At 42.2% G+C, this 24,634-nt stretch overlaps 1 protein-coding gene across 1 annotated transcript; it reads left to right on the top strand.

Annotated features, from left to right (window-relative positions):
• The first annotated feature begins 1,788 nt into the window (after positions 1-1,788).
• Positions 1,789-2,535, top strand: LOC124286410 (circumsporozoite protein-like). Its single transcript, XM_046722777.1, has one exon. It carries the CDS (start codon positions 1,789-1,791, stop codon positions 2,533-2,535), a length of 747 nt encoding a protein of 248 aa, XP_046578733.1.
• The last annotated feature ends 22,099 nt before the right edge of the window (positions 2,536-24,634 follow it).

Below are 24,634 nucleotides of genomic sequence, written 5' to 3'. Positions count from 1 at the left end.
TCGAGAGAACACATGCCATCTCTTCTTGTAATTTTACCAAATTTGTTGGATTCTGGTCTGATTGTCACCAACTGTTTGATTAATACTAACGTACAACCGACCCATTTTCCTACAATGTCATTTGTTATAATATGCTTGCCATACTCTGTATACAGATGCATGGTTATATTTGACTGTTTTTTGATGTCATGGTTTTGTACCTAAAAAATGATTTATAAAAAACCCCAAACATATGTGCATGATAAAAATTACTGTATGATATTGAAGAATGGTTTATATCTTTCACATAACCGTAATATTGACATGCACATGTCGCTAGTTTCCGGTCACGTGACATCTAATCACATGTACCCCTACTGGAACGGGAGAAATGGATAAGCTTGAGTACAGAGGAGTACAAAGGTTTTGGTCCTCGAGGGCCACCGTCGAGGCACTGTGAAGAGCGATTGACAGCAGCACGAGTACTGAGTCCCATTGGGTACTCGTACTGCTGTCAATCGCTCTTCAATGTGACCTGTGAAGGTCCGGGTTAGAATATTGATCTTCAGTAACCCATGTTTGTCGTAAGAGGCAACTAACGGGATCAGGTGGTCAGGCTCGTTGACTTGGTTGACACATGTCATGGTATCCCAATTGCGCAGATCGATGCTCATGCTGCTGATCACTGGATTGTCTGGTCGAGACTGGATTATCTACATACCGCCGCCATGTAGCTGGAATATTGCTGAGTGCGGTGTAAAACTAAAGTCACTCGCTCTTCGCCGTTTCGTGTAGTGAGTGAGTAAGTTTACCAATATCCCAGCAACAGGGATGGGCTTCACACACTGGGGAATCGAACCTGGGCCTTCAGCGTGACGAGCGAACGATTTAACCAGTAGGCTTCCCCGCCGCCCCACACTTTGTGCATTACCTATAGAGAGGTCCATTTATATAGTTATCACTGTTATTTTTCCTTCTACGCTCAATGGAATCTGTTTGGGCGGATAATCGAGACTGGCTATTCTCTGGCGTTGACGTGTCATATTCACATTATATCATTTTAGAATGAACGCTTGTATGCCCAACGAATGTTTCTAACACATTTTAGATTAAATATTTGGATACTTTCATGTTCTTTAGAAATAACAGTAATTGAAGGAATGCTAACAGCCTAAATCGAATGCACATTAAAACGGCAAGCTATACCCTATGCATTGACATAACAAGCAGACTCGAATGTTGCGTCATCCATAGAAGTATAGTTATTTATAATTTCAGTTATCAGAAACGTTTTGTGATGATTAATACTGATGTATATAGTATCATGGGTCATCCTTACTACTACGACTGTGAGTGAGTGAGGAGTGAGTTTACTTTTACGCCGCTTTAAGCAATATACCAGCAACATCACGATGGGAGACACCAGAAATGGGCTTCACACATTGTACCCATGTGGGGAATCAAACCCGGGTCTCCGGCTGGACGAGCGAACGCTTTAACACCACTACGCTACCCCAGCCGCCCCACAGTGCCTTACAGTGGTCATAGCTAAGATTGCATTGTGAAACAGAGCCTAAATTTTCGAAGCTCTCTTAGCGCTAACATAGTCGTAAGTTAATTTTAATGTATACCACTTACGACTATCTTAGCGCTAAGAGAGCTTCCAAAATCTAGGCCCAGGGCTCTAGTTTCAATATTCATTTGATTGTTTTGAATTTTCATTTAAATTTTCTAGTTTAGATTTTCATCACAACCGTGCAACATTAAAAGTGGCTTTAACCGAACTCCTTTTACAATTTCAGCTCAGCCATGAAGACAGTCCAAATCCTCCTCGTGTTGATGGCCGTGGCAGCGATTGCCCGTGCCCACTACCCTTTCCGATACTTGTCCGGCATTCATGGCCTTCTTGCAAGGGCGAGTCTCCACAGTCTTCACAGCCCTTACATGAGTCACGGAGTCTCATATCCTTACTATGGCGGCGCCGCCTCATATCCCTACATACACCAAGACGCTCCATACGCCGCTCACGGTGCATCCTATCCCTACGCCGGTGCAGCTGGCTCATATCCCTACGCAGGCTCAGTTGCTTCATATCCCTACGCTGGTGCAGCTGGCTCATATCCCTACGCAGGCTCAGTTGCTTCATATCCCTACACCGGCGCAGCTAGTTCACTTGGTACATATCCCTCCGCCGGTGCAGTTGGTACATATCCCTCCGCCGGTGCAGTTGGCACATATCCCTACGCTGGTTCAGTTGCCTCATATCCCTACGCCGGCGCAGCTGGTTCATATCCCTACGCCGGATCACTTGGTACATATCCCTCCGCCGGTGCAGTTGGCACATATCCCTACGCCGGCTCAGTTGCCTCATATCCCTACGCCGGATCTGCTGGTTCACAACTCTACCCCGGATCACTTGGTGCATATCCCTCCGCCGGTGCAGTTGGCACATATCCCTACGCCGGCTCAGTTGCCACATATCCCTACACTGGAGCTCAAAGCGCCGTATATCACCTCAGCAGCCCATATGCTAATGGGCACAGCATGATCCATTAGATTCCCTGGAGACTACGTCAGGTAAGCACGTCCACGTCATCTTCATTTTCCGATGCCTTGATCAAATCATGTTAACATCAAAATCGTCCAGTTCAATATAACCTCATAATATTTTCTACAGATGCAATAATCTGGATGATTAAAATTGCCTCAATATATATCTGATGTACAATAGTCTCCACTCATTTTCTTCATCTCATATTTTAAGGAAATTAACTTTCTCGTTATTGTAACATTATGACGTAGAAAAAACCCAGACGACTTTTGATCCAGTTGGCTGTGAAATATAAAGTGGCAACCGTTTTAGATTTAACACGTGTTGGAAATACGGTTAATTCATGAATTCGAAATCGTTTGTATCGTCCTGATAAAATAGTTTGAGAGATATGAGTTATTCTCGTAAGTAGCGTCATTCTATGGTTTTATTTCAGTGAAAGATCAAGGCCGAAAATGCCAGAGATGTACGCAAGAAGCAAACGCACCAGATCAAATTTACCTCTATCTGTTCAATAAAAACGTTTAATTATATTCGTCTCCTTCTCTTGCATTGCTACAATTAGGCAATAAACATTGGGACACACAGATGTTTTGGTATATAAATGGTTTTAATTCACAACGCGTAACGGGGCGGTGGGGTAGCCTAATGGTTAAAGCGTTGGCTCGTCACGCCGAAGACCCGGGTTCGAATCCCCACATGGGTACAATGTGTGAAGCCCATTTTCTGGTGTCCCCCGCCGTGATATTGCTGGAATATTGCTAAAAGCGGCGTAAAACCAAACTCAGTCAGTCAGTCAGTCACAACGCGTAACGAATACAAATAAACTCGTCTGGCATCCATATATTATCGTCGTTAATAACTCTTTCACCGTGTGTAGAGGTGAATTGGGCTGTTCCAGCCACTTGCCATGTAGTGAGACCTGAATGTGACTCCTTTATCGACCCGTGCAGACCCGGGTTGAAACAGGTCTTCAGCAACCCATGCTTGTCGTAAGAGGCGAATATTGCCTGTTAAACAACAACCAAGACAAACCTTAATTTTATCCGGACATAAGCCTGTTTTATAGTGTCAGCTATTGTTGATGAGTTAGTGAGTGAGTTTAGTTTAACGGCGCCCTCAGCAATATTCCAGCTATATGGCGGCGGTCTGTAAATAATCGAGTTTGGACCAGACACTCCAGTGATCAACATCATGAGCATCGATCTACGCAATTGGGATACGATGACATAATATAGTCTTTGAAAATACTGGTAAACTAAAGTCACAGAAACAATGCTGTTCAAATAAACACAGTGGCACCCTGTGTTACACAAGGACTACATCCAAGACGTTTGTACCATCGCCATCAAATGGCATTCGGAGAACCCATGGTGGGGTAGGTGCTGGGAGATCAAGGATGCGAACTGAGACGAATCGGGGATTCGAACGACGATCCTGGTAAATAATAGAGTCTCTCAAATCTATAATTCGTGTTCCGTCGTGAACAAATGTGAGTCAGTTAGAGAGATTGTGAGTGAGTTTGTGGGTATGAATGTTAGTGAGTGAGTATTTCAGTGTGTAAGGGATTGATTGAGTGAGTGAGTTTGTGGGTATGAATGTTTGTGAGTGAGCGTGTTGGTGTGTATGTGAGTGAGTGAGTTTGTGGGTATGAATGTTAGTGAGTGAGTGTGTTTGTGAGTGACTGAGTGATTTTGTGGGTATGAATGTTAGTGACTGAGCGTGTTGGTGTGTATGTGAGTGAGTGAGTGAGTTTGTGGGTATGAATGTGAGTGAGTGAGTATGTCAGTGTGTAAGTGAGTGAGTTTGTGGGTATGAGTGAGTGAGTTAATATGATAGTGTGTATGTGAGTGAGTTCATGGTTATGAATGTGAGTAAGTGAGAGAGTATGTTAGTGTGTGAGTGAGTGAATGAGATCATACGTGTTTCGACGTAGAAGGGTAGTGGGCATGAGTGAGTATGTGAGCATGTTAGAGTGTGTGCGAGAGAATGAGTGAGTATGTTAGCGTGTGTGTGTGAGAGAGTATGTGTTCATGGGTGAGTGAGTATGTCAGAGTGTGCGTGTGTGTGTGAGTGAATGAGTATGTTAGCGTGTGTGTGTGAGTGAGTATGTGTTCATGGGTGAGTGAGTATGTGAGTGTGTCAGTGTGTGTGTGAGTGAGTATGTTAGCGTGTGTGTGTGAGAGAGTATGTGTTCATGGGTGAGTGAGTATGTCAGAGTGTGCGTGTGTGTGTGAGTGAGTATGTTAGCGTGTGTGTGAGTGAGTGATGTGTGTTCAAGGGTGAGTGAGTATGTCAGAGTGTGCGTGTGTGTGTGAGTGAGTATCTTAGCGTGTGTGTGAGTGAGAGTATGTGTTCATGTGGTGAGTGAGTATGTGAGTGTGTGGTAGTGTGTGTGTGAGTGAGTATGTTAGCGTGTGTGTGTGAGTGAGAGTGATGTGTTCATGGGTGAGTGAGTATGTCAGAGTGTGTGTGTGTGTGAGTGAATGAGTATGTTAGCGTGTGTGTGTGTGAGTATGTTAGCATGTGTGTTCATGGGTGAGAGTGAGTATGTGAGTGTGTCAGTGTGTGTGTGTTAGCGTGTGTGTGAGTATGTTAGCGTGTGTGTGAGAGCGTGAGTATGTGTTCATGGGTGAGTGAGTATGTCAGAGTGTGCGTGTGTGTGTGAGTGAGTATGTTAGCGTGTGTGTGTGAGTGAGTATGATAGCGTGTGTGTGTGCGTGTGTGTGTAGTGAGTATGATAGCGTGTGTGTGTGAGTGAGTATGTTAGCGTGTGTGTGTGAGAGAGAGAGTTCGTTGTGTGTGTGTGTGAGTGAGTGATATGTAGTGTGAGTATGTGTGTGAGGTGAGTATGTTAGCGAAAAGTGTGTGTGTTTCTAGATTCATCATGCGGTTATGTTATGATGACACGAGAATGCATCCTATGATAAGCGTGTGTGTGTGAGTGAGTATGTTAGCGTGTGTACTGAAACCATGAGATCCTCAGTATGTTAGCGTATGAAACCATCAGGTCCTTATTATACAGCCAGGTCACACATTGAAACCATCAGGTCCTCATTATACAGCCAGGTCACACATTGAAACCAACAGGTCCTTATTATACAGCCAGGTCGCACACTTGAAACCATCAGGTCCTTATTATACAGCAAACCATCAGGTCGCACATTGAAACCATCAGGTCCTTATTATACAGCCAGGTCGCACATTGAAACCAACAGGTCCACCAGGTATTATACAGCCAGGTCGCACATTGAAACCATCAGGTCCTCATTATACAGCCAGGTGACACACTGAAACCAACAGGTCCTCATTATTATACAGCAGCCAGGTCACACACTGAAACCATCAGGTCCTCATTATACAGCCAGGTCACACACTGAAACCAGCCAGGTCACTCATTATACAGCCAGGTCACACACTGAAACCATCAGGTCCTCATTATACAGCCAGGTCACACACTGAAACCACCAGGTCCTCATTATACAGCCAGGTCACACATTGAAACCATCAGGTCCTTATTATACAGCCAGGTCACACATTGAATACCATCAGGTCCTCATTATACAGCCAGGTCACACACTGAAACCATCAGGTCCTTTTTATACAGCCAGGTCACACACTGAAACCATCAGGTCCTCATTATACAGCCAGGTCACACACTGAAACCATCAGGTCCTCATTATACAGCCAGGTCACACACTGAAACCATCAGGTCCTTATTATACAGCCAGGCCACACACTGAAACCATCAGGTCCTTATTATACAGCCAGGCCACACACTGAAACCATCAGGTCCTTATTATACAGCCAGGCCACACACTGAAACCAACAGGTCCTCATTATACAGCCAGGCCACACACTGAAACCATCAGGTCCTCATTATACAGCCAGGCCACACAATGAAACCAACAGGTCCTCATTATACAGCCAGGCCACACACTGAAACCATTCTGTCTTCATTATGAAGTCAATCAGTATACAACCAATCTACACAAACCTCCAGATCCTCACTATACAGCCAGGCCACACACTGAAAACAACAACCAGGTCCTCATCATATAACAGTCCCAAATTTAAACAACTATGTCCTCGTTATAGAGCAAAAACCCCACAACAGACTGAAAACACCTGTTTCACTATCACAGGGTGGAAGCGCTGTCCACGCGAAATGTGGAGTTGCCCCAAAAGCAACTCCATTTCCTCGCTGGACAGTGAAAGATGAACACGTGGCGCAAGAGTAATGGTAAGTTTTCCCTCGCTTTTGCATTTTTTGCAAGTATATCAGGTTTGGCCATTTGGCAGACGGGTCTAGAAAGTTACAGATCTTTCAGTAATTGTTTGACACCCTCTATATTTATTACAATTGCGCGTTAAGCGAGGGCACCCTCCTGAGTATCGAAACAAAATCGCGGAAAATGATCGTTTCAACACGAAAAATGACATCCTCATCAGCAGACAAACCTTTTTTGCTGTCAATTCTTAGATATAGTGATTTTAGGTCTTCATTCTCGGTTTAGGCTTTAATGCGTCAGTATTTTTGTCAATTATCGTCGAAAAATCAATCTGTACATTTTATATGGAGTTGTTCACGTTTAGCAAACAAACTGTCCATTGCGTTGTGATTTTACTGTCCAGGAGTTGACAGTTTCTAGTTTTGACCGTCAGGTCATCAAACGTTATTCTAGAGATATTTGTTGTGAAGAAGAGTGTTTGTTACTGCCTACCTGGCGTATTTATTACGATTTTTTATCTTCAAGTACAATTGTACACTCTCATTGCAGTTTGTACCCTGTCTGGGATTTATTGGATGCAAACCTATAAAAACACATATTAATTTGTTTTAAAAAACATGCATTCGTTTCACTTCAGCTTTACTTGCCAGCGTAAACACGACATGAAAACGAAGCTAAACAAGAGTGACCTCCCTTTCAAGTCACTTTCGCGCGTACAACCGAAAGTTAATTTATTCAAAATAGTGACCGTAATGTATGTTCATTGGATGATAGATATAGATCAAGTACTACGGTAGATGCCGTGAAAATACAAAGTAATCTGATCGGCTGATTTTTCCGGTCTTTATCGTCGGGTTCCCTCGTATTTTCCCGGTTTCTACCCATCTTATCCGATTGCTTCCCAACCAGTGGCATCATGGCGGAGCGTTCATCGGGCTCATATGGGCCATAGGATTCAAACATTTTACAAAATCATGTACGATCAGAAGTGTATTAACAAATACACAAATATACATCTACCCCAGGAATAACCAAGACCAGGTTATTCTAAAGTATGTACATTGTTCATACTGTTATATTCAGATATAAGTATTGCACATTCGGGTAAAGCACATCACTAAGCATCTGAAAACCAATGGACATCTAACCAATTTTGAATGTGCGAAATCAAATACAATAGTGACTTCCTTTGTTCCCACCGGTGGCACCAACAGCGATATGGACAAGTCAATGGCAGAAATCCAAATGACACAATTTAATGAGAAAATGAACTTGCCGATCATATCTGCAGACCTCCTTACGAAGACAGTCAAAACTGTGTTGAATTTGATTGATAAACACCATTCTGGCATTCAGGAATGTGTCAAATTGTTTTTCTTAAAAAATAGGATTGTACACTTTTGACACTTCAAACCACCATGAATACACTTTGCAGACAAAGAGGGTAGGCAGGTCTGTTATTGTTCATAGTCTGTGGTTAATACATGTATTAGTTTGATATGTTTAAGGTTTCAGGAAATGAATTTCGAAATTGAACCAGTGGACGAGTCGCACATATCCTTCAATACCAGTCGTTTGTTATCAAGCACACCGAAAAAGAAGAAGAAACAGAATGGAGACCGAGTCAAAACACTGATTTCACAACAGTCTTGTTTCCTGCTGACTGCGGTCCGTCCTATTGCGCAACTTAGTACAATAACCAGTTCAGAATTTTGAGACCAACTCATTCAACTGGATATATAAATATTAATCAGTATTATTTGATACATCTAATCACTTGTATATTGGACACTACTCTCCTTCTAATCCGTACAAACGGAAATCTGGAAATCGTGGAAATCTCAAAACGATTGAGTGAGTGAGTGAGTTTAGTTTTACGCCGCACTCAGCAATATTCCAACTATATGGCGGCGGTCTGTAAATAATCGAGTCTGGACCAGACAATCAAGTGATCAACAGCATGAGCATCGATCTGCGCAATTGGGAACCGATGACATGTGTCAACCAAGTCAGCGAGCCTGACCAACCAATCCCGTTAGTCGCCTCTTACGACAAGCATAGTCGCCTTTTGTGGCAAGCATGGGTTGCTGAAGACCTTTTCTACCCCGGATCTTCACGGGTCGGAAATCTCAAAACGAGAGAAAAGTTTGGCGGACTTGTACGGACTTGATATTTTATCAATCACATTGTATGTTACAAAAATACACTTGATAAGCGCAAAGAACACATAACAGGTGTAACCGGTGAGCCAGATGAATTATGAAACATTTTTACGACCTCGTCAAACATGGGCAGTCTGTGACGTCTTAGTTAACGTCATGCTGCCTAAACCTCGCCATATAATATAGAAATACGATTTTATTAAAGTTCATTTGTAAATACCAATTTCTTATCAAACAAGGAATTGGGATTTAGTGTAACCATAGTTGTCTGTAGTGTCTCTTTTCACTTTCACGCGAGAAAATTCAGATCGGCTGAAAAGTAGGTCATTGTCTGAATTGGTTCATGAGACTCATGTTTCGGTTTGACCGCTGCCACATATGCGGCAAGTTCTACAAGTCTTCATTTGGCCTCAGACTGCATGTAAGGGGATCCTTCACAACAACTACCGTTTCCATTGCCAAGTCTGTGGAAAAGGGTATCAACAACTGTGGGATTTCAACAGTTAATGCTCTAAAATGCATGCAACTACATGGACAGTTACTTCAACATAAAAATTCAAAGCAATGGACAGTTTCAAAACAACTCCATGTAAAATGTACACTTTTTTCGACGATAACTGAAAATTACCGATGCATTAAGGCTTAATCTGTAAATGAAGACCTAAAATCACTATATCTAAGAACTGACAGCAAAAAAAGGTGTGTCTGCTGATGAGGATGTGATATTTCGTGTTGAAACGGTCTTTTTCTTTCGACACTCAGGAGGGTGCCCTCGCCTAACGCGCAATTGTAATAAATATAGAGGGTGTCAAGCTATTACAGAAAGATCTGTAACTTTCTAGACCCGTCTGCCAAATGGCAAAACCTGATACACTTGCAAAATTATGCAAATTCGAGGGAAAACTTACCATAACTCTTGCGCCACGCGTTCATCTTTCACTTTCCAGCGAGGAAATGGAGTTGCTTTTGGGGCAACTCCCTGATTTCGCGTGGACAGCGCTTCCACCTTGTGACTATATATAGTCAGGTCTTACGACAAAGATACAAGTGTAATTTGTGGCACGAAAGGGTTACTTACTACACAAGACAAACCAATAGTTTGAAGAGCTCAATGTTCGCTGTGCGTACAGCGCACCCAATGAACAAGTCTGACTGTTACCACAACATCCTTCAGTCTGGTTTTGTTTAAAGTCGGAAACATGCTTATGTTTGAGAGATCCCATCCCAACTTTCACAAAATGTTTAAACATTATGTAATTGTTTGGACCAAAGTAATCTTTCCATACTTATGGGAAAATGACAACCGAAGATTCTATAGAGATAGTGAGTTGGGTAAAACACCACTTTGAACAGGATTCCATATCACGGCATTTAAGAGGAAAGCCCGATGTAATTACACAATGCCATTTAGAAAGTGGTCAAATGTAACATGTTATATTTGGGATTACACTTTCTTAGTAAAGTATAGATACCAGTACTTTTGTTGGGTTGAGTCCCAACCGGGTCAAACACCTAATCGCCAGCAGCCGCCTAACCCCCTCAGCTACCGCGACAAGTGGCTCACTGACTTGGTTGACACATGTCATCGTATCCCAATTGTGTAGGTCGATGCTCATGCTGTTGATCACTGGATTGTCTAGTCCAATCTCGATTATTGATATACAGCTGGAATATTTCTTAGTGCGGCGTTAAACAACTAACTAAAAACAACATTATGGATATCGATATACTCATTGGTGATGCTATGACATGCATCAACCGAATCAACGAGGCACGTGACTGTCACGTGACATACCACGCACCACCATAAAATTACCTCTGACGTAGGTTGAATGTTTTTGGTTTCGCAATAGTCGATTTCAGTTTATCAGGAATTCCTCTGGGATTATACTTTCTCAGTAGAGTACAGATTCTATTGCTCTTTGGGCTGAGTCCCACCCAAGAACCATCTACACTAGAATCTACTTTACTGAGAAAGTATACTGACAACAATAAGTTAAGCGACATCGGATTAAAAGAGGGTGTTCTTCGATTATATGAAGCTCAGACTGATTTCTTGATACCTGATACGCAAAAAACGGACACACCTTTGACAACGAGTGTTTACTCAACAAAATTGACAACATGAGTTGGATGACAGCTTTTTATGGACTTTGTAACCAACCACAAATGAAAACAATGTGTTTTGTATCAATTTTTCAATGTGAAACACTATTCCCACCGGTTGAATCCAGGTCATTGTTAAAGCAGGAAACTGTCTAAAAATGAAACTTTCCAACCTTGAGAAGATTTTTAACCACTTTACAGTCAATAGCGTGTGTAGGTTCCGTGAAAATCAATGACTACATTAACCCTCCTCGACATGCTAAATCTAAGTCTCTGTATGGTCTACTGAGGAACCTGTTGCTGCTTCCAACTCTGCCACAGTTTGTACAGGGGATCTCTTTGGCGTATCCGACGCCCTAGAATGTCCCGCAGATGTTCTGTGGGGTTCAAATCCGGGCTGCACGTGGGCCATGGCAGTGTGGTTATGGCTTCTTGCTGAAGGATCTCCGTTACTACTCTCGCTCTATGGGGCCTGGCATTATCATCCATGTAGACGGGTCTAGAGCGAAGAGGATGATTGTCGAAATGTGGAATTACCACAGGCTGGAGGATTTTATTCCGATATTTCTCCCCAGTTAGCGTGCCCGGTATAGTCACAAGGTCTATTTACTCCCGTAGGACACACGCCCCATATCATCACAGAACCTCCACCACCCTGATAGGTCGGTTGGGCATGCCTAGGTGCAAAACGGCTGTTACGTTGCCTCCAAACACGAACTCTGCCGTCCACAACATGGAGTAGCATTCTGCACTCGTCAGACCAATGGATCCTGCGCCATGATCAAGCGCACCCTCGCTCTGCATTATACCAAACCATTACGGATGTGTCCTTGTGACAATTTCGGACGTTTGAGTGGTCTACGTGCCCTATATCCAGCCGCATGAAGATGATTCGTGGTCCTGGTCTCTCAGTACAGGAGCACTTGTAATGGGGAGTCGTCTTACGAATCGAAGTAATGCTCTGTCCTCTCGTACAGATTCTCTAGGTCGTCCTGATCTGACACGGTCTTTAACTACATTGGTTTAAGCGTGTTTCTGAACCAAACGTGTGATAACACTGTGGTGATACCCCAACTGCGTGGCAATAGCTCTACAAGACATTCCGCCATCTCGCATTCCAATAATCCGCCATCTCTCACAAGTAGACAATTTTGCGCCTTGCCATAGCCGAATTTCTAGGCAAAATCTAATGGTCTGTCGGAGATATCAGTTGTCAATGAAGTCGTCACAAAAGTTGGTGTCTCAAAATGCACGACCCCACATTTACTTTTACATGCAGGACATTCACGTGCGTTAAAGAGAGTTTCAATCAATGTATGGAAGCCTGTTTATGCCATCGGTTATCTGAGGTCTACCAAATCTACCAAAATAACTTTTTATTCTAAGTATATAATCCCAAGGAATTCGTGATGCTACATTGGACCTCTTTCTAAATGACATTGTGTATTCACGAATTTTGACTAGCTCGGTACCACATGGCTCAGATTCAGAATCCTGGTTTATATTCCTGGGTTCGAATCCAAACACTATTTCCTGAAATAAAAGAGGACAACTAGAGACTTCATAGTAATGGAAGGTTTTTTGGCATCCTATATTTAATTTCTGAAGCATATAATTATTGAGAACTCTTTTTCATAATTACATTTCTGGTATTTAACAAAATAGGTCAGACTACTGGCCAGTGGCCCGCGGCCCCTGAACACCTGCACAGACTGCTAGGGGGACGCACGTGTTACCAGCACTTCTACCTGTGAATGTTTCATATTGGAAATATCAGAAGTAGAAGCTAATGAACACACACAATCATATAGACGTTTGGCCTTCATTGTGTTACTAACATGCATAATACTCATTTGTACTACCAAGTGATAGTCAATTAATGCTGCACTATATGAATATATATATGTTAAACCAAACGGTTAAAGCAGACTAAACTGTAGAGTAATACGTCTTTACGATACTGTAATAGTCACGTTTTGGTAGAGATCCTTTTTCGGTTGTCAGTCAAGATAATGATGTATGATAGGTGAAGCAATTATAGGAATAAATATATTCATATGTGAGAGTGGTCAACATTAGTTGCTTAGCTGATAACAAGAGGAGGATAATATTGAAACAACATCACAATCAGAGACCCAGTCTAAGTAAACTTAGGCTCAGTATTATTCGTTACACTGCTATACTAACAAAACCTTGTAGAAGGTCGCGTCAGCTAACCTTTTGGACTGACCAATCAGATCACAGCTTACCAAATCGCGAAAGTTCACATTCGCACATACCGTTTGAACCTTTACCTCAAAAACTCGAACGATTCCGAATGCTCTATTTTCCGCACAATCGCTTCCGAGTGATACACGCAATGAGTAAACAGTCGCTGAAAATAGCGTTTTTGTCAATATTCAAGGAAGTCATCTTGCAAAAATATAAGCAAATAGTAACCATGTCATTAGAAACCCATAAGCGTATATACTGCAGGTCAAATATCTGTGTTTTCGTTTGTTGATAGATCAGTGTCAGCGATCAGGGAAGAGAAAATTCAAAAACCGTTTTGTAAGTCCCGCCGAATCCTAACAAGTAGTCTGTCTCATAGTCCCTGAACCACATTATTTCCCCTACTGCCAAGCCCTCTCTGCAGTGCTAAAGCCCTAAATAAAGCAAGTCTAGATTTCCTCAGGTTCTGAATCTCTGGTCTCCCTAGGGCTCCTTTTCAATTTAAATGGGCTTGTTTGTTACTATCAAAATTATATATATTCAGAGACTAAGCCTTAGTCTACCTAACAAGTAGTCGTTGTCTGATTGGTTAAATCCGTTCGGCCGTCTCGCGTTTGATTGGACGGTCATAGGTCGCTCAAAGGTTATCTGACGCGACCTTCTACTAGGTTTTGTTAGACTCAGTATAGCAGTGTAACGAATAATACTGAGCCTAAGTTACTTAGACTGAATCAGAGACCATACGACGAGGAAGGCCACAGTCACGCTTCCCGACAAATAAGTTTGTGGAGATTTCCAAACAAAGTGACATTAGAAGAGGTGAAGCCTGCTGCACTTGCCTCTTTTGATTTGCATCATTTGTTTACTTGTCTGGTGAACAGTTGAGTTGCCCTTGCATGTGTTTGTAACGTTGCCACCGGTGAACAGGATACGTTCACTTTTTCGCGAACAAAGTACATGCAATAAACGAAAGTCATACACCTCAGAGATTTGTTATGAAAAGGGTTTTTTCGCTTCTATTTATGTCAATTTACTTGGTTATACCTTAATGTTAAAACCCGCCTCCGAGGTGTAGTGGTTAGAGCGTCCGCCCGGAGAGCGGAAGGTCCCCGGGCTCGATCCCCGACCGCATCATACCAAAAGACGTTAAAATATGGTACTTGTTGGTCCCTGCCTGGCGCTCGGTATTAATGGGTACAACAAGGACTGGTCGGCTCGGAGTCAGTATAATGTGTCAGAGTGGGGTATTCATGCTTCACTGCGGAATGGTATCTCAGTGGGCTAGCACTATAAAACCAGCTTAAGTCTGGGCTAGTACAAGCAGCAGCACATACACATACACACGCATGCACGTCGTCATATGAGCGAAATATTCTCAAGCACGACGTTAAACCCAATTTCACCTCACCTCACCTTAATGTTAAAAGATTAAAACCCACAAATTTACTTCATCTGAAGTAACATAAAATGAAAATACACACACAGTCGTTCGTCCATCAATGCAAAAAGTTCATCATCATTTAGAATTATCATTTTGGCAGAAGTGTCTGTTTTGTTGATGGCCACTTGACGTGTCAGAAAGAATAACTGTCTTTTAAACATAAACCCTTCTGTGGAATAGCTGCCGAAACAATTTCATTGCATGGGTGCAACCGGCAAAGCAGTGGAAAATCATTTAAATGGATCAGAAAATACAGAGATGTTATATCGAGTTATCAGAGTTCGACACAACGTTGCTCGTCAGTATTAGTGAACCTGAACTAAAGCCCTCCCAATGTTGAATATTACATGGTGTGACCCTTATCAAATTTTCTTATCAGCTATTTCAATATAAGGAACTTATTTTCTCATTTTTAAACACCTGTTTAGAAAGTGCATCAGAAGTGGTATTTATTGTTTTTACAAAAATTGATTTGATTTTATTGTCCTATCACATATACTTGAGCACCGGTTCTCAATATGATTATTTATTCATTAAAGTGCACCCCGTCTGGGAGGTTCTGCATAGGCGGATCCAGAGGGGGTGCAGGAGTGCGCAAACCCCCACCCCCACCCGCCACCCCCTGTGCTGAAAGTTTGTGAAATGTCCAATGAAACTAGGGTGAAAAAGAAGTTTGCACCCTTCCTTTTCTAAATAGTGTGCAACCCTCTACCACCCCCACCCCCACACACCCCCATACCCCCCGCCCCGCCCTCCCCTTCTCAAAAGCTGTATCCGCTGTTCTGTCACTTGATTGGGCGGTATAGATCAACACCGAGGGGCGCCTTGATAAACGTCCCGGAGACGACATGACCTTCAGAGCAAGGCGTGTGGAAATGGACTCTACAGGATCATTGCTAATGAATGACCTACCTGAAACTGAAAGAGGAAATAAACTCACTGACTCTCGCCCTACGCAATCACGGGACCGAGGACATGTATACCTGTGACCTGTTTTCATCCAGTACATCCGGAGAAATTATTGTTTAAGTTGGATCTAAATTAACTGAAAAATATTTGTAGGAGCAAAATATCTATTTAATTTAAATTAGAAATTTGTACGGATCTCCAGTGACGATACATGTATAACGTTATGCTTCGACAGGTACCAAGGAGAAAAATAAGGAATAATTTAAAAGAGGGATGAATATTCTGAGCAGAAACTGACATGAACATGCTTCAAGCCGGAAGTAGAAACATCTGATTCACGAAGTGCAGTGAAGTCTAGAAAATGACCAACCCATAGCACGATACAGCCTTGTACCGCAGACAGTACAATTCAGCTATATATGTTGCAGGTGCAATCCATGAGACGGACTGTTTGACAGTGATTCTTAAACGCAGGCTCTTGATATATTTGGAATTGTATAATGGGTATGGCGTTTTTTGTGATTATGGAAATGATTTTGAGGCGTATATTTTATGTATGCCACTTGAGTTAAGTTTTGACGATAAGAAAGTCATCAAACAAAGGATAAAATATCCCGATACACGATGACCCTGTAGGACCCCAGTTTCATGATGGACCCTCGGACAGAGGCACGTAGTCATGGTCACAATGTGAAGAGGTGCTTCAAAATCTGATTTGGATGCATTGTGGAAGAAGAGTTGCACAATATTATCACAGAGCACAGCAACATCTGTTCCTGAAGGCACTCAAGCGCCGGAAGACGGCGTTTGACGGCCAGTAATTAGGCAGATGCATAGACATGCTTGAAAATGGGTCAAAAGAAAGTCACGTTGCGAATGTATTTGGTGTCAGCTGAATTGTGATCAGCAGGAATGGATATTGGATGTTTCGATCAGTTAACCAGCGACACGCAGGTGGTCGACAGCGTTCAGCCATACAGCGGGAACACATAGCTTTCCTGATTGCAGCAGAACGTCATCACTTAGTTACTGCCACCATCTTCGAAAAAGGGGCGGTGGGGTAGCCTTGTGGTTAAGGCGTTCGCTCGTCACACCGAAGAACCGGGTTCAATTCCCCACATGGGTACAATATGTGAAGCCCATTTCTGGTGTCCCCCGACGTGATATTGCTGGAATATTGCTAAACGCGGCGTAAAACCAAACTCACCTCACTCATCTTCGAAGATGACCGGTAGCGCTATGGGGATGACATTCTTGGTGTCCGCGTATGGCGACATGCTTGTTCAATCGGACCGGACTTTAATTTCATGGACCATTACGCACCAACGTTTAGCGCCATAACTCTACCCTATACTGATCGAGCTCTCTCATGACGCCCTGTCTTTCCAGCATCTCTACGGGAACTCGGAACCGCTGTTAGTGAGGAGTGGAATAATCAACCCTTGGCAACAACTGCAAACACATATTGGGAGCATGAGACGTGAGTGAGTGAGTGAGTGAGTGAGTGAGTGAGTGAGTGAGTGAGTGAGTGAGTGAGTGAGTGAGTGAGTGAGTGAGTGAGTGAGTGAGTGAGTGAGTGAGCGGGGTTTTACGCTGCTTTTAGCAATATTCCAGCAATATAACGGCGGGGGACACCAGATGTGGGCTACACACATAGTACCAATTTGGGGAATCGAACCCGGGTCTTCAGCGTGACAAGCGAACGCTTTAACCACAAGCTTACCCCACCGCCCTAGAGAGCTGCTTTTGAATTTATGGGACACAATTTATTTTCTATATATTTTGCCGTTTCAGCTTTGGTCAGACACTCTCTGGCTGAGTATTGCTCACATTTTGTTTGTTGGAATTTCATAATACATGTCAACGGAGTTAACTAAGTATACATTGCCGTTAAATGCCACCACCTCTAAGTTGGGATGTTAATTACTGAAGTAGAAATCATTTAGCAATGTGTAAAAACTGTTTAATTACTACCTTTTGCAAACGTCTGGTGATATTTGATATTGATTCATAAACTCATAGTTGTGATATAGTCTGGTCGTACAGTAGACTCTGTTATTAGAACAAATTTCTAATGATTATAGAAGGGGTTTTGACTCTGAATAAATATCCCCCAAAATTAATCTAGATTTGAAAGAAAGTTCCTTTGGAGTCCAGTCATCTGTTTTCCAAGTTTGTAAATGTCGTTTTTTGGGGGGGTTGTCTTGATATATCAACGTTATGTTGTTTAGCTGTGGAATAATCTGAGCTAAACAATATAACCGGCATATATCTATATATCCAAGGCTTCTTTCTGGAGATTCCGTCGAAAATCATTAGCTTAACTGATATTCAACCAACCACTGAAACCCTTTCATTACTCATGAAAACATATCTGCAAAAAGCAGAATAGGTGGTAACCATTCCGACTATGTGACAAATGTAGGCAGAAACGTTTGTACAATTCCAAGTAAATAATAAACTTATTATAAAAACACAGCCCACTGTACGATTCCGACTATGTAACAGATGTTGTTGCACGAAATCAAAATCTCAAAAGAGAAGAAACATTGTGATGTGATTGCAAAATATATGTAAATCTTCTAGTTTGACTATCAAAAGTAATATATTGGAAATATTAGAATTCTGCACCTCACTAATGGGTCATTTCCTTGTGAGAGTCACACAGTGCATTCCTCTCACGGGCTGTAGTAATTATCATCCAGATGGCCGGAATTGGGCAGTGGTTGTGGTTTTTTGATTGATGCTACAAGAAACATCAGGGTAGGGATGAAAAAACCTTCCAGGTATGAGTAATTGGATAAGGGAAGAGAGTGCATAATTAGGGTCAAGCTTTTGGTATAAATGGCCAAAATCGGTAGCTGCGCTGACCATTTTCAGGATTCATCTTGTCGGGGCATGTAAGTTCATAAATCTTAATGTTGTCGTTTTCATGTTATATATTTTTCCGAATAGTATTCGTATTAGTTACAGTTTCGTCTATATGAATTGGATATGTCATCACCAGCTGGATATCTTCTGGAACCTTTCAATGTAGCTTAAGGTGCCATTGAACTGCAGAGAGGATTCATACTTTGATGTTTTTAGTGCTAAAGTTTGTTTTCGCAAAATAAGAGAAAGCTGCGATGTCATATTTATACATGGGAATAATAAGGGTCACTACCGGGAGGATGTTGATGCTTCAGTCAAGTCGTTCAAGGATACAGTAAGATTGGCCACATCTGTACGCAAAGATCATCTGGCACTTCATTGCAGTTCTCTTCTGTGGTTCAATGTGTAAACGTCGGCTTAAGGAGAGGGTATATAGAAAACAAATAGAGTATGAATTATTACAACTGTCGAAGTGGTACTTGGTGATGTGACCGCCTCCGTGGTGTAGTGGTTAGAGCGTCCGCCCGGAGAGCGGAAGGTCCCGGGCTCGACCCCCGACCGCGTCATACCAAATGACGTTAAAATATGGTACTTGTTGGTCCCTGCCTGGCGCTCGGTATTAATGGGTACAACAAGGACTGGTCGGCTCGGAGTCAGTGTCTGAGTGGGGTATTCATGCTTCACTGCGGCATGGGATCTCAGTGGGCTAGCACTATAAAACCAGCTTAAGTCTGGGTAAGTACAAGCAGCCGCACATACACATACACATGCATGCACGTCGTCATATGAGCGAAATATTCTCAAGCACGACGTAAAACCCAATTTCACCTCACCTCACCTTACTTGGTGAGTTACCTTTGACCACACTACTCATAGGTTTCGAGACTAGTTTCTTCGTGTGTTTTTTTTTGAAAAGTGAAAATCTGAAATATTTTCTCTGTTTGATCTTCGAAACGTCTTCTGACGACCCATAATGTGCTCTGTAGCACAAGTTGCGGCCCCTTAAATACTTGGCAACATTGATCCTGACCATTCAGAAGTCACTGGATATGTAAAAGACAAATGGCTATAAAGAGTCCGCCCGGGTTCGATTCCCCACTTGGGTACAATGTGTGAAGCCCATTTCTGGTGTTCCCCGGCGTGATATTGCTGTAATATTGCTAAAAGCGGCGTAAAACCATACTCACTCACTTCAAAGGAAAACAATCAATTCATCAGAACGTATTATGTTATTTTACCAGGTCCATCACCATGAAGACACAGCTTGTCCTCGCTCTTCTTGTAGCTCTGGTTGCTATGGGCAACACTGTCCCCATCCATGGAGGCCTATATGGTCCGTCTCAACTTTACGGCGGAGGTCTATATGGGCCATCTCAATTATTCAACAGCGGCGTCTATGGACCATCTCACTCATTTGGCGGCGGCCTTTATGGACATTCTTCCTTACTGGGTGGCGCCCTCTATGGACATTCTCCCTACCTCGGTGCAGGTCTGTACGGTTTATCTTCCCCGTTAGGAGGCGGGCTGTACGGGCAATACGGGGTACCTCCTTACGGGGTACCACCTTACTTTGATGGTCGTGGAGGCTTCTTCCAAGGTATACCGGGCGCAGGGTTTCAGTTGCCCGGCAACTTCCTCACCCAGTGAACGTGCAGCGTCCGGAAGCGAGGTGAGAAAATGAACAGGGTTTCAGTTTTCATGAAATCTTTATGAACCACAACGCCACTACTGCAGAAAACGTGGTTTAATGCATAATGTAAAACATCACACTTGACATAGTCTGTAGGTGAGTCAATAACATAATATAATCTGCATAATCAAAGTGACATTCGCCACCAATTTCAATGCCACACAGTTCAGATTTTTCAACACAAAGTTACAACCCAAAAACACAATTATCAGCCCTCTTCTGTTTTTGCCGCTTTCTGCCTGGCGGTCAGGGTGGATACTTCAGAAAACGTTCTTGCAAATGACCGGCAACTTCACCTGGTGAACGTGCAGCGTCCGGAAGCGAGGTGAGAAAATGTACTAAATTTATTTAATCTGTAATTATGTCTATAGATTTTATAGACTTTCGTATACCAATATCTCCAAATTGCCTCAACTCTATGTTACAATATGTCATGAAGGAGCGTCGTAAAAACGTATTCAAAAATCCCACTCTCCTACCCAGAGTTCCATGCGGCAAGCCAGCATAGTACCTCTGCCACAGGCCAGAAAAAACTGTGACGATTCGCCACATCTTGCAATGTCCATTCAATATAATGTACAGATTTCTTTTACTCTGTTATTTTTGACGAGTCTACACATCTAACTAAACATCTTTAATAGAATGGTATACTTCACTGAGAAAATATCCAAAAACATGTAACACTATTTCGATTTGCGTAGCGATCCTTTGTTTACATAGGTTGTACGGCTCCACGTGCTGTCATGGAAGCCGACGGAGAGCAAACGATGCAGCCAGTTTGATATCTAAATATGTAGGGGAGACCGGGGTCAATTGTAACACTTTTTACTTAACGTTTTGTAATTCGATACTAGTCGACCGCTCACAAAGTTAATCGGTACTAACTAGTACATTGGCATCTTGGTTTTAAACCTCAGTGCCATTTAAAGTTCACTATCATGTCGTTACAAAGTTATTACGTATAAGATGCAATGACTGCAAGTGTTACAATTGACCCCTAGCACGGGGCAATTGTAACAGGCGGATGGGGCAATTGTAACAAAGAAGATTCAAATGTAACAATCTGTTTATTTTCCAAATAAAATCAAAATAAAATGTGGAAAGATGTTATCTTGATCAATTGAGGTGGAAATGGATTAACATTAAACCTTTATCACCATCGACATTTAAAATGTTTTTGGTTTACAATTCTTGTATTGGTATGCCCAAAATATAATACTAACACCAAAATGTGTCACCCGAGGGCTAATACTAACAACATTACACTAGACATATTCTACTATGATAAAACTAGTAAAGAACTTATATAAAACCTTCATCATATTTTGCTTCATTATCCTAACACAAGGGAAAATTACATGGGGGCAATTGTAACGATGATGGTAGCCATGTTTCATGCCACGTCAGACGTTAACAACTTTGGGTTTCTCAAATATTTCTACTTCAAAATATGTCGTAATACCTCAATTTTACACTTGTTAATTAGTTTCATACCAAGCAACATTTACTGCATTAAGAACCTTTTATTACGTTTTGTGGGTGGGGTGGTTGCACACTTCATGTACACGAGCGTTTCAATGGTCATTTAATAAAATATCAGGACAAAAGGTGGGGTGCGCCCCCACCCCTCTGGATCCGCCTATCTCTGTAATGCAAAGTCCCCAAATGAAGCAAGTCTAGATTATCCCCAAGATCTGAATCTTTGGTCTTACTGGGGCTCCCTTTCAATTTGAGTTACTAGTATTTGTTTCTTTCCGGATTAAGTGTTCAGAGACTTAGCTAGTCAAATACTTCCCGGGGCGGTGGGGTAACCTAGTGGGTAAAGCGTTCGCTCGTCAATGCGAAGGCCCGGGTTCGATTCCCCAGATGGGTAAAATGTGTGAAGCCCATTTCTGGTGTCCCTCGCCGTGAAATTGCTGGAATATTGCTAAAAGCGGCGTAAAATCAAACTCACTCACTCACTCAAATACTTCCCTAACAACTATGATAATATTCCATGCAGAAGGAACACATTATCAACTCTCGTAATGATTCTATGCTGAAGATGGGCGCAAACAACAATCGCACTCATTCTTTGTTAAGTAGGACAGAAACGACAACCGTAATTATTCTGTTAAATATTGTCACCGACGTCTGAAGTTGACGAGTGATAAATGTAAATTTTCCTGTCATTATACCACGTCATTTTTTTTCTACCGATATAACTGCATATTTCATAATCAAGCATGCTAACAAAACACACTGGAAATCAGATGCAGTACACTTAAGAGACCCGTGAACTTATAGGTTAGAACCGATCTTTAGCAACCCATGCTTGACACATGTCATTGTATCCCAATTGTGTAGATGGATGTTCATACTGTTGATAACTGGATTGTCTGGTACAGTCTCGATTATTTACAGACCGCCGCCATATAGCGTTGTTAAACAAACAACAACAACATACACAACAACACAAACCGAAAACATTTGAAGAATAAAACTTTCTGCAGTTTAAGATATATTGTTCCTTTTGAGAAATATTATTCGACAATAAACAGCTGTTCGGGAAAACTCTGTAAAATGGTGGTACTTTTTTAACCGAACATATTTCAGCATTTATCTTTTTCCTGATTTCATTTTTAAAACAAATATCCATAAACCAACATATAAAAATGGTTATACCATATATAACCATCACATATTTTGTTGTATTTCCAGTTGATGGCAGTCTACAAGACATGAATTCCTGTAACCTCCCCGTGTACTACGGCTGGTCATGTGATGGTTATATTGAAATACATCGGAGATTTTGGATTGTGCCCGTGTTGTCATTTCATTACATTGTCTGATCTATGTTAAAAGGCACGTTAAAAGATAGTCACCGGTCGTTCATTCTAACGATCCTTATGTGAACGTGGGGAATCGAACCCGGGTCTTCGGCGTGACGAGCGAACACTTTAACTACTTGGCTACCCACCGCCCCGCGAGGCTTGGAAGTCAATGATGTCATCACTGCTATTGGCACATTAGTCGGCTCAGTGAGTGGTTTTTTATTGCTTCTGGTTTGAACAAGCGATTGCGTCATGTTTATAACTTGGAACAATATTTCGGTTTTATCACAGCTTGAGAGCCTGGAATGGAAGGAAAGAAGGACAGCGATCTCGCATGTTTTCCCATATTTAGCTCGTTTCGAAAGGTTGGGATCGCGAGAATGTCCCTTACAGTATCCCATACTTATCGTTATGTAAACCATTTAAGCTACACGGTTCGGGTATAGCGCCTTGTGTAATTCTGCTAGGAGCTATGTTACTAAAAAGAGCGAGTGGTCATGAGTGATATTTTCCCACAAGGCAGAAATGCCATTTCGTAGCAATTTGTATATGTCACCTTCAGTGAAAAGGGGCGACATCGTCGGCAGACAGTCTGTCTCTGATGTCTGTGTTCGTTCACCTTAAGTGAGTGACCCTGGTGCCCTTGAGGTGCAAGACACGGAAACTCGCTGAAAAGAGTTGCGTCTCTTGGCTGCCAGGATCCGCTGCTCGTGGACTAAATCACTGATTAATTTCGACATCGAAGCTTTTCTGAAGTGTCCTGTAAATGTGGTATCTTTTGTCACAAAGTTCGATTCTAATCTTTATTTGAATGGATAGCCATCTTCGCGTCATCGTACCCGTGAAGATCCGGGGTAGAATTGGTCTTCAGTGACCCATGCTTGTCGTAAGAGGCGACTAACGGGATCGGGTGGTCAGGCTCGCTGACTTGGTTGACACATGTCTTTGTATCCCAATTGCGAAGATCGATGCTCATGATGTTGATCACTGGATTGTCTGGTCCAGGCTCGATTATTTACAGACCGCTGCCATGTTGCTGGAAAATAGCTGAGTGTGGCGTTAAACACCAGCCAACCAGTATATATAAGCCATTCTTGTCGTAAATGACCACACACGTCATCGTTTCCCAATTGCATAGATCGATGCTCATGCTGTTGATCACTGGTTAGTCTGGTCCAGACTCGATTACTTACAGACCGACGGCTATCTGGAATATTGCTGAGTGTGGCGTTAAACAACAAACCAACCAACCAACCAACCAACCAAGTTCGCGTCATTGGAATCGTCAAAAGGACTTTATTGTGTCGGATGGGTGTGGGGTATTAATCTTACAAGGAATAATTTTTGTCTTTCCTTCCTCCATATGTATCATGTATATAACTGAATTAAACCGACGTAAAGGGCACTCACTCACTACTTACATAAAACATAGCTGGCTCTAATGTTACCGTGGAAAAAAATATTATTGAAAATAATAAGCAGAGATAGTCCTGCGTGCTTGTATAGAAATGCACACATCTAAACAATCGAAAATACATGTACACATCGCTGGTGAAAGTAAACGTACGACGCAGTTACACAAAGATCTCGAATACGTGTTGTAATTGTATTATATTCATATCGATATACATTTTTTAATATTATGAAACACCTTCCTGATTTACCGAAA

Source organism: Haliotis rubra, unplaced genomic scaffold (assembly GCF_003918875.1).
Source record: "Haliotis rubra isolate DU_JTF1 unplaced genomic scaffold, ASM391887v1 Scf382, whole genome shotgun sequence".
Lineage (NCBI taxonomy): Eukaryota > Metazoa > Mollusca > Gastropoda > Lepetellida > Haliotidae > Haliotis > Haliotis rubra.
The sequence above is the reverse complement of the archived record's forward strand: the minus strand, read 5'-3'. Positions and strand labels throughout refer to the sequence as shown.